The sequence below is a fragment of the Mesocricetus auratus genome, unplaced genomic scaffold, assembly GCF_017639785.1.
Source record: "Mesocricetus auratus isolate SY011 unplaced genomic scaffold, BCM_Maur_2.0 Super-Scaffold_100004, whole genome shotgun sequence".
Lineage (NCBI taxonomy): Eukaryota > Metazoa > Chordata > Mammalia > Rodentia > Cricetidae > Mesocricetus > Mesocricetus auratus.
In genome coordinates, this window is record NW_024429189.1 from 118316625 (window position 1) to 118330280 (window position 13656).

Consider the following 13656-nt stretch of genomic DNA (forward strand, 5'->3'; position numbering starts at 1 on the left):
AGAGCATTTCCTCACCCACAGAAACCGTTTTTTTTTTTTTAACAGTTTTTTTCTTTTAACGGGCCATTAGTGCAGTTATGTACCTGCAGAAATGTTTCTGGACATTGATCCAACAAATGCACAGAGGAAAATACTTTATGTTCTGGGTGCTCCAAACCTCATCCTATTTAACACCTGCAATCAAGGCTCTGAGAGGTTTCATTGCTCACTGTGAGCATGCAATTACTGCTGTCATTTATTCCCATGCCAGAAGCCAAATCGCACGAGTCTAATATTAGGATCCTCCACATTCTCCCCCGACGCCCGATCTTCTAGGTATTTCATGCTAGTTTGTACCCATCAATGTTGGGGGATACTATGCTAACATAGGTCAAACTGAGGCTCAGAGGGGTTAAGAGGAGTCAAGGAGTGACAGGATTTTAAATGTAGATTTGGCTGATACTAGGACTTGACCTCTCTCCAGGGTACTGCCTCTAAAATAACACTCAGGTGCACATTTTGATTTACAAGGCCCTTAAGTCTTTATCTACCACCGGATTACAATTCACCTGACAGTAATTCTACTGTAGACTGCAGGTGCACCCTCGGCAAATTCATAGCGGTATGAAAGCACAAGAGGAAATGGGTAATCGTCTAGGTCAGTCAATCGAGAAATAACCGTTTTACTGATATGAGTGTTTATTACTAAGCGCCAGTTGAGTCATTTAAGGGTGGACCAAAAGGGAAAGTTCTGCTTCTTGTCACCCACTAGAAGTGCAGTTGAGAAGTGTTTATGCAGGGGGAGGCCCAAAGTGGAAGCAGGGTAGTGGATTACCAACTCCGGATCCTTACCCTCACTGGACACCCGCCCCTAGCACCCAAAAGGCTAGGGACGGGTTAAAGGCGGCCAAGGGGGAATCCAGCCACCGCCCCTTCCCAGCAACACCTCCCAGAAACCATCAGGGCACCGCTAGTTCCCGAACCTCGCGAGACCCCGCCCCATCTCTTCCTGACCGACTTCCCGCCCCCTTCTTTACCGAGCTCGGAACGCAGCGGGGTACGGAAGAGAGTGGGCGGAAAACACGTTCCCGGAGCACGCCGGGAAGTGTGGTCCAACCACTTCAGGCAGCCATTTTCTTCCGGAGCGGGGGAGGCCGAGAAGCTAGTAAGGACTACAAATCCCAGCTACCCTTGCGGTTTGTTTTTGTTCAAAAAAAAAAAACCCACACTCCCCCTCCTCACTCTTCCCTCTCACACACGCGGACACACACATACACACACACACACCCACGGCTGACACACACGGATCCAAGCGTCGAAGGGAAAGCTGCGTCTTGTCTTCCAGGCTCACCACTAGTCCGGTCTCGGTTTCCCAGCAGCGCGGGAAAGCGGAGGCCAGAGCCGTGACCTCTGACCCCGTGGTTATGCGGAGCCGCCGCATTCCTTAGCCATCGCGGGGCTGCCGCTGCCACCGTGGGCGACTGACGCAGCGCGGGCGCGTGGAGCCGCCGCCCCTCCCCCACCGCCGCCCTCGCGCCGGGTCTCGCTCCAGCCGGTCCCGGTGCGCCCGCCCTCTCCGGCCGCACCCGAGTCCTCGCACGCGCCGCCGCCACGCGCCCCCCGCCGCTGCCGCCTCCACCCCAGCCCCGCGCCGCCACCGCCCCAACCCGCCCCGCCCGGAGGTCCCGCGTGGAGCCACCACCGCTGCCGCCGCGGAGGAGGAGGATGAAGGACAAACAGAAGAGGAAGAAGGAGCGCACGTGGGCCGAGGCCGCGCGCCTGGTGAGGCGAGCTGCCCGGGGGGCCGCAGCGGGGGTCTGGGGGGTGGGCTCCCGCGCGGCTCCCGGGGCGGGGGAGGGGCGAGGCCCTGCCCACCGCAGCAGGGGGCGGGACCGTCCGGGTGTGGAGCGCCGAAGGTCCCCGGGCCCGGTGGGCTGTGGCGCCTTTTTCTGCACACCCCCCTGAATTCCTTCGGAGGGGCGAGCTGGCCAGCGGCTCCTCCCCTCCGAGCGCCTGGGCTTGTCTCCCCTCCCCCACGTTGGCAGCGGCAGGGGGTCCCGGGAAGCGCCGTTTATTCATCTGCGCGAGTTAGGTTTCCGGGAAGGGTCGGAAGTGCTTCCTGACTACTTCGTGGGCAGTGGAGTGGGTCACTGGACTCCGCGGGGGTGGAAAGCGCCCCTGGTTTCAAGGACATGAGAAGCATTTAGAGCTTTGGCAATTTAAACCAGGTGTGTGTCGGGAAGCAATTGCTGAGGACCAATCTCATCCCTGAGCAGTGGTTCTCAAACTTGAGTGCCCAGTGGGAGTATACCTAGGGACTTTTTTTAAAACGCTGTTTCTAGCACTCATTTTAAGCACAGTGAACCCGAAATTCTGCTTAGAAACAGTACTTTAGTCAGCTGCTTAAGGGATTATTATGCAGGTGGCCCGTGGACATTCTAATCACACTGAATCGCTGTGACTGCACTAGAGGTAGGCACTTTGCAGAGGAATTATGTTCATACAGAGGTTCCTGTTGAGAGTTTAGCAAGAAAAAAAAAGTAAATTATTGATTGAGCTTGAACTAGCGGCCTGCCCAGAGGGTTTGTGAACTCTTGAGACCACTTCTTTTTGGTTATACAAAACCAAAAGACTTGAGGCATGTTCTTATAAAATATTGCTGATGACAATCCTAATGGGTTATATTTCTCCCGGAGATGTCACTTCCTCAGGCGTCACAGTGCAAGGTTATGGGTGCATCCTACTTGTCTGTTGACGCCCTGTATTTTATATGTAATTGTTATAATTCAGTTTTAATGATGGAGTGAAGCTCAGCTTTCTTATTGTCCCTTTTACTGAAAAGTGAGTTCTGCTTCAAAAGTGTCCGAGGTTGATAAAAATCTAGAGTGCAACCTTGTCTTTCTTGGACTCGTGAAAGCCAGTTATTGATTTAACCAGGCTGTTTCAGATACCAGAGAATTTCCACTTGTGTTTCTGATCATTTATCTTCTCTTGTTACCCAGGGAACAGAAACGGGGATTGTTTGTGTGAAGATTGTAGTTCGGTTTATTTTTTTGTCTGGCATATGAAAATTGAAGCTCCTTGGTGGTGGGGTTTTTTTTTAACCCCTTCTTTGATTCAATCAAAAACTAAAACATTTGGCTATTTTTTACCATCTTAGAACTTCAGGATTTCTTCAGCAATGCTTCACCTGGAGACAAATTTAGGCCTGGAGGAGCCTGAAATGAAGCGTGTTTTATATTACCGTGGAGGTTGTTGAGTATTGACTGTTCATTGAAATTCTGAGTTTCTGTGTGCAGGTGTTTATGACTCTGGGCACCCAAAGAAAATTTGCTTGCCAGAACCCTACTTGTAAATTCCTTGTTATTTATGTCCTGGTAATTCTAAAAATTTTCTCATCTCAAAGCTCCTTTGGTTCTTATTAGTTGGACAGCTCTAGAAATTTGGAATCTGCTTTATTTTAAGCCTCTTTAGGTTCTTAAATTTTCTGTGGTTTGAATTCCAAGGTTAAGGCCGCTATTTCTATTTTATCATTGGCTCACCTTCAAGCTCAGTTATCTTAAGTTATTTCTCTTTTTCTTCTTTGGCTCTTCAGTTAAAAATAGTAATCCGAACAGGAATTTCTTTTGCGGTGTAGTTGTACATTTGAAAGAGGGCTTGTGGGAACGTGGTATGCAATTTTGCATATCTTTTATGTAGTTTTGTGTTTTAGAATTTTCTGTGTCTTTGTGGGGGTGGGAGGGAGACTTGAGTCTTCTTCCCATTTAAAAAACGTCCTGTCATACTGTGTGCTGGGAGTTTATTAGCTTCTACTGCTTAGGGGATACCTGGCAGGCAGGGAGTGACAGTGGCAGGGCAGTTCATTCTGTAACAGGATTATTATTCTTAACTACTTTTGGACAGTTGGATTTAGTGTTTGTGTGACCACATGCATTTGTCAGGTGGAAGTTTCTAGTTGCACCTGGCCTCTCTCAGATTGGCAGGAAGATACTAATCTTATAAATTCTGTTTTGGTGTAGGAAAACTGAGAATTCTGGAGAATTCCAGTGGAGTAGCATAACCCTGCAGATTTTTCGTATTTATTTATTTTGCAGTTGTTAGTTTTAAGAAGTGGACATTCTTCTCTCAGATGTCTTACAGTGTGGTGGTGTAGTTAGTTTCTAGCTGGTCTGAAGTAGAGAGAGGAGGGGGGTAAGTTTGCCAGATTGTTAGGAACAGTTTGGGAGAAACAGCCAAGGGGATTTCCTTTTAAATTGTGTACAACTCTTAAATAGATTCCTATCTTGCTCTTATTCATGGGTGACGATTCTTAACATCAAACATTTTTTTTTTCCTTTTAAGTAGAAGAGATACTTTTTTCTTTCCTTCAAAAAGTGTTCATTCTATAGACTGGGAATAGAACACTGCTGGACTGTTCTGAAAACTAGTGATATATGCAATTTTAATGAAAATGAATACTTCGTATTTTTAGATGTAACTTTTCTTTAGAAATGTTCTTTCTTCTGTTTGAAGGTTCTCAAGCTTTTCCTCACTACTATTTAAATAGTTGGTAGATATTCTATCAGAGTCATATTTCTCTAAAAAAATGTGGGAAGATTTGCTTGCTGAGCTAGTTTCAAAGAGATGGTGTCTTGTGACAGTGGATATTAGTAGCGTGTATTGTTTTAAGTCAGCTTTGCCTCTTGGCACCTGGGTAATCTTAGACTATGAAGAGGAGGAGAGGGGCATTCAGAGGTATGAACAGAAGAACTACACATATACGTGTTACTGGAGATGCACAGATTTAAAGTGATATCCTGGTTTTTGCTTCTTGTTTAGGAATAAATATGATTAGTTCCTTGCTTCCCTTAAGTATCCTGGCTTGGAGCCGGGCGTTGGTGGCGCACGCCTTTAATCCCAGCACTTGGGAGGCAGAGGCAGGTGGATCTCTGTGAGTTCGAGACCAGCCTGGACTACCAAGCGAGTTCCAGGACAGCCTCCAAAGCCACAGAGAAACCCTGACTCGAAAAACCAAAAAAAAAAAAAAGAAGTATCCTGGCTTGGGAGATAATTACTTCTACTGTGAGACAGTTGGGAATACCATAAGAGAGATTGGAGTCTGCCTGGCATAGCTCAGGGACTGCTTCCAGAAGAGTACTTTCTGAGCTGGGTTTTGAGGGTTAGTAGAAGGTAGGGAGGCCAATAACAGAGGAGGCTGTACATGCAGGAGCTGATGAAAAGAGAATGGCCGTGGCAGGGGAGAAAAAATAGATAGATGTGACTATATTTGCAAAGAGTGCAACTGGGTGGAACAAAGAGTAATTGGTGGGACACACGTGTGCAGTGCCAGTGAGGTAGTCTTATGGGGAGACAGGCTGATGATTGGGAGCCTTGTGTGCCCAGCCTCTGAGCACCTGCAGCTCCCTACTTATGTTCTCTTTAATCTTACAAGTGACCCTGAGAGGATCTCCAAATACTTGAAGAGTGGAGAGGACCTTTGACTCAGGTTGGGCAGGTACTTGCTTCAGGTTAGAGACAAGAATTGAAATCTTTGCCTATTTGATTGTAAAGCATAGGCTGTATAGTGGGGGGTGGGCTGGGCTCTGGAAACATACTTCTGCTGCATGTGGAGAGACACAGAGTTATTGAAGATGATTTTGAAATAGAAACATGATGAAGGTAGACTATGGATCCCTAGAATCGGGCCTGGCACAAAGCAGGTATTCCCTGTGGTTTTAAGTGAGGGATAACCACGAAAAGGGGTATTTTAGGAAAACAGGGTCTTAACTACATGTTAAAGGGTATTATGGAAGAGGCTGTTAAGTTGCGTCATTGGATGTGATAATGAATCAGGTTGATGAGAGTGAAGGATGCCACATGTGTGTTGCTGAATTAGATTAGAAAGGTGTTTGTGCCAACCAAGGTAAGGAATATGGGGAGAAATGGTAGGGCTGAAGAGAGACTACAGTTGCTGAGACAATTAGAGTAGAACAAATTAAGAATGAACAGCTAGACTGATGAGTCATGCAGAGCTACTTGAATCTGAAGCTTGGGAGAGGTCAGGACTAGAGGGAGATAGGATCAGATTCATGAGAATCAGAAGCAGTGTTAGTAACTGACACGTTATCCAAGAGCAATGTAAAAATTGAGAGAGAGGCTGAGGAAGAATAGTTTTCTTTTCATGCTCACTTCTCCAAACCTTGATTTCCTTTAGTCTTCTGTAACCTTCCTTTGGAACTTTCACTTCGCTTTTTTGTTTTTTTGTTTGTTTTTTATTTGGGGTCTTATGAAGACAGGGAGAGCTTGAGTGTTACACTTGTTTCTTGGAGTGCCCGAAGCAGCTGCACAGGTGTAGAAAGTAAGATTATGATGTCTTTCTTTTCCTTTCTTGGAAGAGGAACATTCTGAAACAGCTCAACTTGTTAGAGTGAGAACTACAGTTACTGAGGAAGTGCTGACTTAGTTACAGATGAACTAACACAAGCAGAACATTTGGTTCCTCACGGTTTTGTTTTGTCAGTCACACATAGAACCATAGCATCGTGTTGTCACAGTGGCAAAATGTACTGGGCCAGTTAACTCCAGGGTTCCCTAGTGTGACAGAAAAGAACTGAAGATGGCCATGGCACACTCTTGTAATCCTAGCACTTCGAGAGGTAGAGACAATGGTGTCTAGAGTTCAGGCCATCCTTGACTGCATGGCAAGTTCAGAGCTACCCTAGCTTTTCTCACAACAAAACTGAACATACAATATAGCCCAGAATGGGGGTGTACACGAATTTAAGACTGGTCTAGTCTACATAGTGAGTTCTGTGCTAGCTAGGGCTGCATAGTAAGACTGTATCAAAAACAAAAACTGTATACACACACACACATAAACACACACACACAAAGAGAGACAGAGAGCAGCTAGTGTGAACAATAACCATCAGACTCCTAGACACTGTTTGACTAAATGAAGAAAAGAAAATGAATGTTATGTAGGGAGAAAATCAAGATGTTCAAAAGGAACTAAGATAGACTCTGATGGTGCTGCATGTGTGTGCGTGGGTGTGTACATGCATGACTGAGTGTGTGTGTGTGTGTGTGTGTGTGTACGCAGCCATATGAGTACTAGTCAAACAAAATTTTTTTTAAAGATAAGGTGTCGTTATGTAGCTTGGCTGGTCTTGACCTCAAGACTAGACTGACCTTGAACTCACAGACTTTGTCTGCTCCTGGGATTAAAGGCATGTGCAACCACACTTGTCCTGAAAGTTCCTTGGGAAAGAAAATTTGAATGAGTTTCCTTTTTTTTTTTTTTTTTTTTTTTTTTTTTTAGGTGGGGATTCTCTGTATAGCTCTGTAGACCAGGCTGGCCTCGAACTCACAGAGATCCACCTGTCTCTGCCTCCCAAGTGCTGGAACTAAAGATGTGCACACCACTGCCTGGCTTGAATTTCCATTTTATCATGTATTTTTCAGCCTTTTTTTTTTTGTTGCTGGTGGTAGTTTTTATTTTTTGAGACGGCCTCACAAGAGATCCACCTGGCCTTATGCGTGTTGGGATTAAAGGTGTGCACCTTAATGCTTGGTTACCAGAGCTGCAGGTCTTGCATACTGGTTATTACACATAGATGTTAAGAAAGCTATCCTTAGAACTGAAGATGAGAATGTTTCACCTAATTATGGTATTTGTAAATAAATGTATTTCACTTTCTATATACTGATAAGAGTGTGATTTCTGAAGTAATTGTTTTAATGCCATGCTGGGGATAGAACCCAGGGCCTTGCACTTCAGCCACTGAGCTACATCCCTAGCACCAAAGTCTTTTTGATTGTGGTAAATCTCATTTGGCACTGGCAGCTCCTCATAGCAGAACTGTCAGCCATGGTACAGACTGAATGTAATGGAAGTTTCACACTGAAGTCAGGATGTTTATGTTTCTTCAGGTGTTAGAAAACTACTCAGATGCTCCAATGACACCAAAACAGATTCTGCAGGTCATAGAGGCAGAAGGACTAAAGGAAATGAGGTTTGTATTGCTCTTGTTGCTTAAATGAGGGCTTCACATGACATGTATCTGATATGCAATATAAGTCCACCTGTTGGTCATCCATGCTTGTGTGTCTGATGGTAGAGTTGTGTGTCCTGAGTGAAGGGTGGGAGTGGAGTGGGTGAACATCCATGTATTTTCATTGGAAATACAGTGTCTTGCACAAGACCTCACCTAGATTTTGAACTACAGCTAGAGTTAGGTTCTTATTTTTCTTTAATAGACTCAGTTCAATTTTTTAAAGATAAGGTCTCACCATCCTGGTTTCTCATACACTATTTTAGTAATAGAGAAGGACCAAGCTCATATATGTTCTTTTCTCTATACTTTGCCACCACTGAAGGGTGGTCTCTGTGGCATAAAACCCTGTGGGTACTCAAAGATTTAGCCACTCTCTCGTTTTCTGAGATAGTCTCTTGTGGCCCAGGGCAGTTTCCAACTTACTACAAAGCTGATACTCATGTTTCTACCTCTTAAGTGCTGGGATTACAGGCACATACTATCAACAACTAGCTGATTTAGTCTTTGGTGATACAAATCTACTAATGATGAGGCTGGAAAGATGGCTCAATGATTAAGAGTACTGAGTGCTCTTCCAGTCAAACCCACATGGCAGCTCATAACTGTAATTCTTAATATCTGACACCCTCACTCAGACATATGTAGGCAAACACCAATGCACATAAAATATAATAAGTTATTTTTTAATGTATTAATGAGTAACCTAGAATTTGTTATAGTGTAGTTTTCCTGGAGAGATAACAAGTGTGAAATACAGAAGTAATTGGAGGCATGAAACCAGGGTTTATCTTTGATTCTCCTCTCTTCTCACCATTTATACCAACCCCTTCCTTTAAAAATCCTCCCTACCTCCCAGACAGGGTTTTTCAATGTAGCTCTGGCTGTCCTGGAACTTATCTATAGACCAGGCTGTTCTCAAACTTGGATTTTCCTGCCTCTGCCTCTTGAGTGCTCGTATTAAGGTGTGTGCCACCACTGCTTAACTAAAAATAATTTTTTAAATTGTTATTTGTGTGTTTTACCCAAGTGCATTGTGTGCATGCAGTGCCCATGGAGGCCAGAAGAGAGCTTTGGAACCACTGGAACTAGAGTTAACATGCAGATGTCAGCTGCCATGTGGGTGCTGGAAATTGAACGCAGATCCTCTAGAAGAGAAGCCAGTGCTCTTAACCACTGAGCCATCCTCCCATCCCCACCTCCCTGCCACTTTTTAATTTAAGTGAGGAAGGAGGAGTCTATATAACAGCAGTCCCATTTGGGTACTCTGAACAAGTAGCATTTTAATAATGGGGGATATTGCATATATGTTTATGTATGTGCAGATGCATGGTGTGTGTAGGCCAGAGGGCAACCTTTGGATGTCATTCTGCCTACCTTTTTGAAAAAAGGGGGTCTCTCACTGGGACCTACTGTTTGCAAATTAGTCTGCGCTGCTTTGCTACCAAGCCTGTATTTGTCTCTACAGCAGTGGGATTTTTAAGTTCCTGGCTACCACACCTGCATTTTTTTTTCTACATTTGGGTTTTGGGATATGAAATCTGATCTAGGTGCTTGCTTGTCAAGTATTTTATTGAATGAGCTTTTCTCCCCAGCCCTAGGCAGTTAGTATATTATGTGGCTAATCAAACTGTAGCCACTTGAAATGATAAAAGTTGTTCACTTTCCTCAAATCATATATTCTCTAATGTTTTGTGGGGAGGGATGCTTAGAGTTGCCTATAGCACCAAGCTATAGTCATCTGTTTGACTTATACTTATGAACTTTGCATTGTGATAATTGTGCTTTATTTTCATTTTCATGGGCTATTTCCCATCATGCTGATGTCTGCCCTGCTGTTGGATCACTATGCCTATAGAAGGTAAATTAGTCCCTTGTTTCTGCTTTTTGCTGTTCTAGGAATTATAGCATTCAGGACGAGTGAGACTCTCTGTCATTGTAGATAGGTATAGTGTGTAGGAGTCACAGAAGGACTTGCCAGCATGTTATGCCCCTTGTAGGAGATGCTAACACAGCCATATGATGTTCAAGATTCTGTACCAGCTTGCTTTTAGTGACTGCTTTTTGTTAAAGGTTATTTTTAGCATTCAGTGTGTTTCTTTTTTTTTAATGGCTTTTTTATACTCAGTTTATTTTTAACACTATGTAAATTAGGGCTGCTAGTTTTGAAAAATAAGGGCTTAAGATTTTTTTTAACATATTGAGGGAGAAAAAAACATACAGGTGAAGCCTAGTATTAACATTCTAGTCACAAATTTAATGGTAATAGGCATTTGTCTATTTTTGATACCTTTTTCTGTTTTACGATTTAGTCCTCTGTCTCATGAATTTGTCATTTTGTAGTGTACTGTTTTGGCAGGGACCGTGGAACTTAATATACTATCTAGTTGGATGTTTAAACATTACTTAACTAAATCTGTTTGATGGCCTTTTACTTTGTAAATGAAGTCTGTAGATGAGACTCATTCACTCTTTCATAACAAAGAAAAATCAAATACTGTGTTTCTTGTGTGCTTTTGTTAGAAAATATTCAAGTACCAAAATAAAGTATGAGCATATTATGGAGATATAGTGCTATTGATCATTTTTTTTTTCTGTTTTTTGAGACAGAGCTTCTCTGTGTAACAGTCCTGGAATTTACTTTGTAGGCTAGGCTGTCCTTGAACTCACTGAGATCCATTTGCCTCTGCTTCCTGAGTGCTGGGATTAGAGCCATGCACCACCACCGCCCAGTGAGTGCTATTTTCATACAGTTAGTGGCAGTATCTGAGTATGATATGTATATTACAGTGTAGATACTGGGAAACTTGTTTTTTATTCAAACAAAATGTTTATTACATTTTACTTTATGTGACTATTGGGAAGAGGTATGTAGAGTAAGAGAACAACCTAAAAGGAGTCGGTTCAGGTCTTTTACCATATAGGTCCTAGGGATAGTGACAGGAGCCTTTACCTGGTGAGCCATCTCCCTGATTAAAGACAGTTGTTGATTGTGTGTGTGCTCATGGAGGCCAAAAAAATAAAATGTCAGCTCTCCTAGAACTGGAGTTACTGACAGCTGATAATGGGTGCTGGAAACTGAACCCCAGTCCTAGGCAAGAACAGTAAGTATTGTTAACTGCGGAACCATCTCTCTGGTCCCAATAACCAAAATATTTACTTTTTTTTTAATTGATGGGGGAGGGTAGCTCTGTAATGTAGCTCTAGCTGCCCTGGAGCTCTGTTATGTAGACCAGGCTACATGCCTCTGCTTTTCATGTGCTGGAAGTAAAGGCATGCACCACTACACCTACCTGAAAACATTTATTTGCAATAGTAAAATTGTATTAAGTTTTATTTGTTTCTGTTTTTGAGCAGATTCTCATAATATTGCCCAGAGTGGTCTGGAATTGAGTATGTGGCCTAGGCTTTGTGGTAGGCCTCCTGTCTCCAATTCCTGAATGCTGGGGTTCAAGAACGAACCAGCATACCTGGATAAGATAAATGTGTTTTAAAATTTGTTAACATACAAGTTGGAAATTTTTCATTTTTAATTTATGTGAGTCTGCATGTATGCATGGCATGTATATGTGGGTATGCTCAGAGACCACTTGTATGTAGGTAGCCCTCAGGCCAGAAATGGGCATAGGATCCCCTGTAGCTAAGTTCTAACAGGTTGTGACCACCCAACATGCATACCTGAACTCTGGTCCACTTCAAAAGCAGTGAGCCTACTCTTTTTTTTTTCCCCCTTCAAAATAGGAGAACAGGTTTCTTTGTTGTGTAGACCAGGCTGGTCTTGAACTCAGAGATCCACCTGCTTCTACCTCCTGAGTGCTAGGATTAAAAAAAAAGTGTGTGCCACCAGGCCTGGCTTGAAGTAAATATTTTTAATTGCTGAACTCTCCAAATTTCTTGAGAATTCAGTTTGTATTGTTAGAAAACACTAAAGATATGCTTGTATGTACTCTTGAGTTACTATCCACTACAGGCTAGACTCTCTGAGTGGGATTTCTATGGGCTTTAGGTGCTTATTTTTTACTGCTTTGGAGTTGTTGGTTCTGCATTGCTTTGCTTCTTGGTTTGAAAATGACTTAATTAGAGGAACTTTGTGTTTGGTAAGTAGAAAATTATTTGTGATCCATTTCCATCCTTTTATGTTTTACAGTGGGACATCCCCTCTTGCGTGCCTCAATGCCATGCTACATTCCAATTCAAGAGGAGGAGAAGGGCTATTTTATAAATTGCCTGGCCGAATCAGCCTTTTCACACTCAAGGTAAAATTACCTTTTGATGCAGTGGTTCTCAAAACATTTTTTGTAATTTTTAAGACATGTTTTCTCTGGGTTAGCCTTGGCTGTCCTGGAACTTGCTCTGTAGACCAGGCTGACTTCAAACTCATAGAGATCTGCCTGCTCCTGCTTTCCCAGTGCTGGGATTAAAAGTGTGCTCTACCAACACCTGGCCGGTTCTTCAAACTTTTAATGTACATAAGAGAAACCTGGTGGGTTTGGAAGGGTGCTCATAGATTGTCTTTCCTACAATCCTTAATGATACTCTGAGATGATGTGGTGTGAATAGATGATTAGGAATCATTAAATTATTTCATCTGTTGTTTCTGTGTTCAGCTTTGCTTGTCTGTACCTTAGTAGGTTATATGCAACTGAAAGATAAGTATGTGTAGTGATAATTGAAAATGTGCCTTAGGGAGGATTTTGTTTGTAATAATATTGTGAAGGATAAATTACTAGGCAACTAATGTAATACCTATTCTATGAAAAGTAGCAATAATGTGAATATCAATATTTACTGAGTGACACTAATTACAAAGGAGGAGGAGTTCATAATAAATCTTAAATAATTGGGCTGAAATGAGCAAGCAATTGTTTTTCTGCCATTTCTGTTACATTTGGCTATCATTTACATTGCAATCTGAAAACTTGTATAAAGTGCTAATAATAGATAATTTAGATTTTTGTTGGCCTATGTCTCTGTCATGACTGTTCAGCTCCACCATAGTAGAAGGAAAGCAATCATGGACCATGCACAAACAAATTGAGGAGTCTATTTTCCAAATATTTATTTCTTTTGTTTTGAGACAGGGCCTTACTATGTAGCCTCATAGAGGTTGCTCGTTTCTGCCTTCCAAGTGCTGGGATTAAAGGTGTGTGTTACCATGCCTTGCAAAGTTCTACTTGTATTTTATGTAGGTTTGTTTGCCCACATATATGTGCATGCACCATGTTTGTCTGGTGCTGGCAGAGACCAGAAGAGGGCACTGGGACTGGAGTTACAGTTGGTGTCACCTGCCATATGGGTACCAGGAACCAAATCCCTGTCCTACAAAAGCTACAAGTGCTCTCAAGTTCTGAGCCATCTTTGCAGCCTATTTTCAGCTTATTTTATACAAAAATCAGGAGGTGGGCCAATTTTATTGTAGTAGACTTAGTTGAGTGACCCTATTTAGACATGAGACCATTTGGTGACTATAGGCAAACTAAAAATTTAATGCTGATCCTTTTAGTGCTCCATAATGGTTTTTTTGTTTTGTTTTGTTTTTTGGTTTTTCGAGACAGGGTTTCTCTGTATTGTTTTGGAGGCTGTCCTGGAATTCGCTATGTAGACCAGGCTGGCCTCGAACTCACAGAGATCCACTTGCCTCTGC

At 43.0% G+C, this 13656-nt stretch overlaps 1 protein-coding gene across 5 annotated transcripts in view; it reads left to right on the forward strand.

Annotated features, from left to right (window-relative positions):
- The first annotated feature begins 678 nt into the window (after nucleotides 1-678).
- Nucleotides 679-13656, forward strand: part of Asxl1 (ASXL transcriptional regulator 1) — a 62049-nt gene continuing 49071 nt past the window's right edge. For 2 of the 5 annotated variants that reach the window (XR_005877489.1, XM_040746515.1), the window contains exons 1-4: nucleotides 679-1761; nucleotides 7891-7973; nucleotides 9871-9873; nucleotides 12160-12268. Coding sequence is in view for 4 of the 5 variants with exons in the window: in XM_040746515.1 (XP_040602449.1) it covers nucleotides 1705-1761; nucleotides 7891-7973; nucleotides 9871-9873; nucleotides 12160-12268 (252 nt within the window). In the remaining variant the exon portion in view is untranslated. Of the gene's footprint in view, nucleotides 1762-1877; nucleotides 2208-2238; nucleotides 2452-7890; nucleotides 7974-9870; nucleotides 9874-12159; nucleotides 12269-13656 lie in introns of those variants that run through there. The other 3 variants (XM_005086071.4, XM_013125238.3, XM_040746514.1) reach the window with 3 other exon arrangements.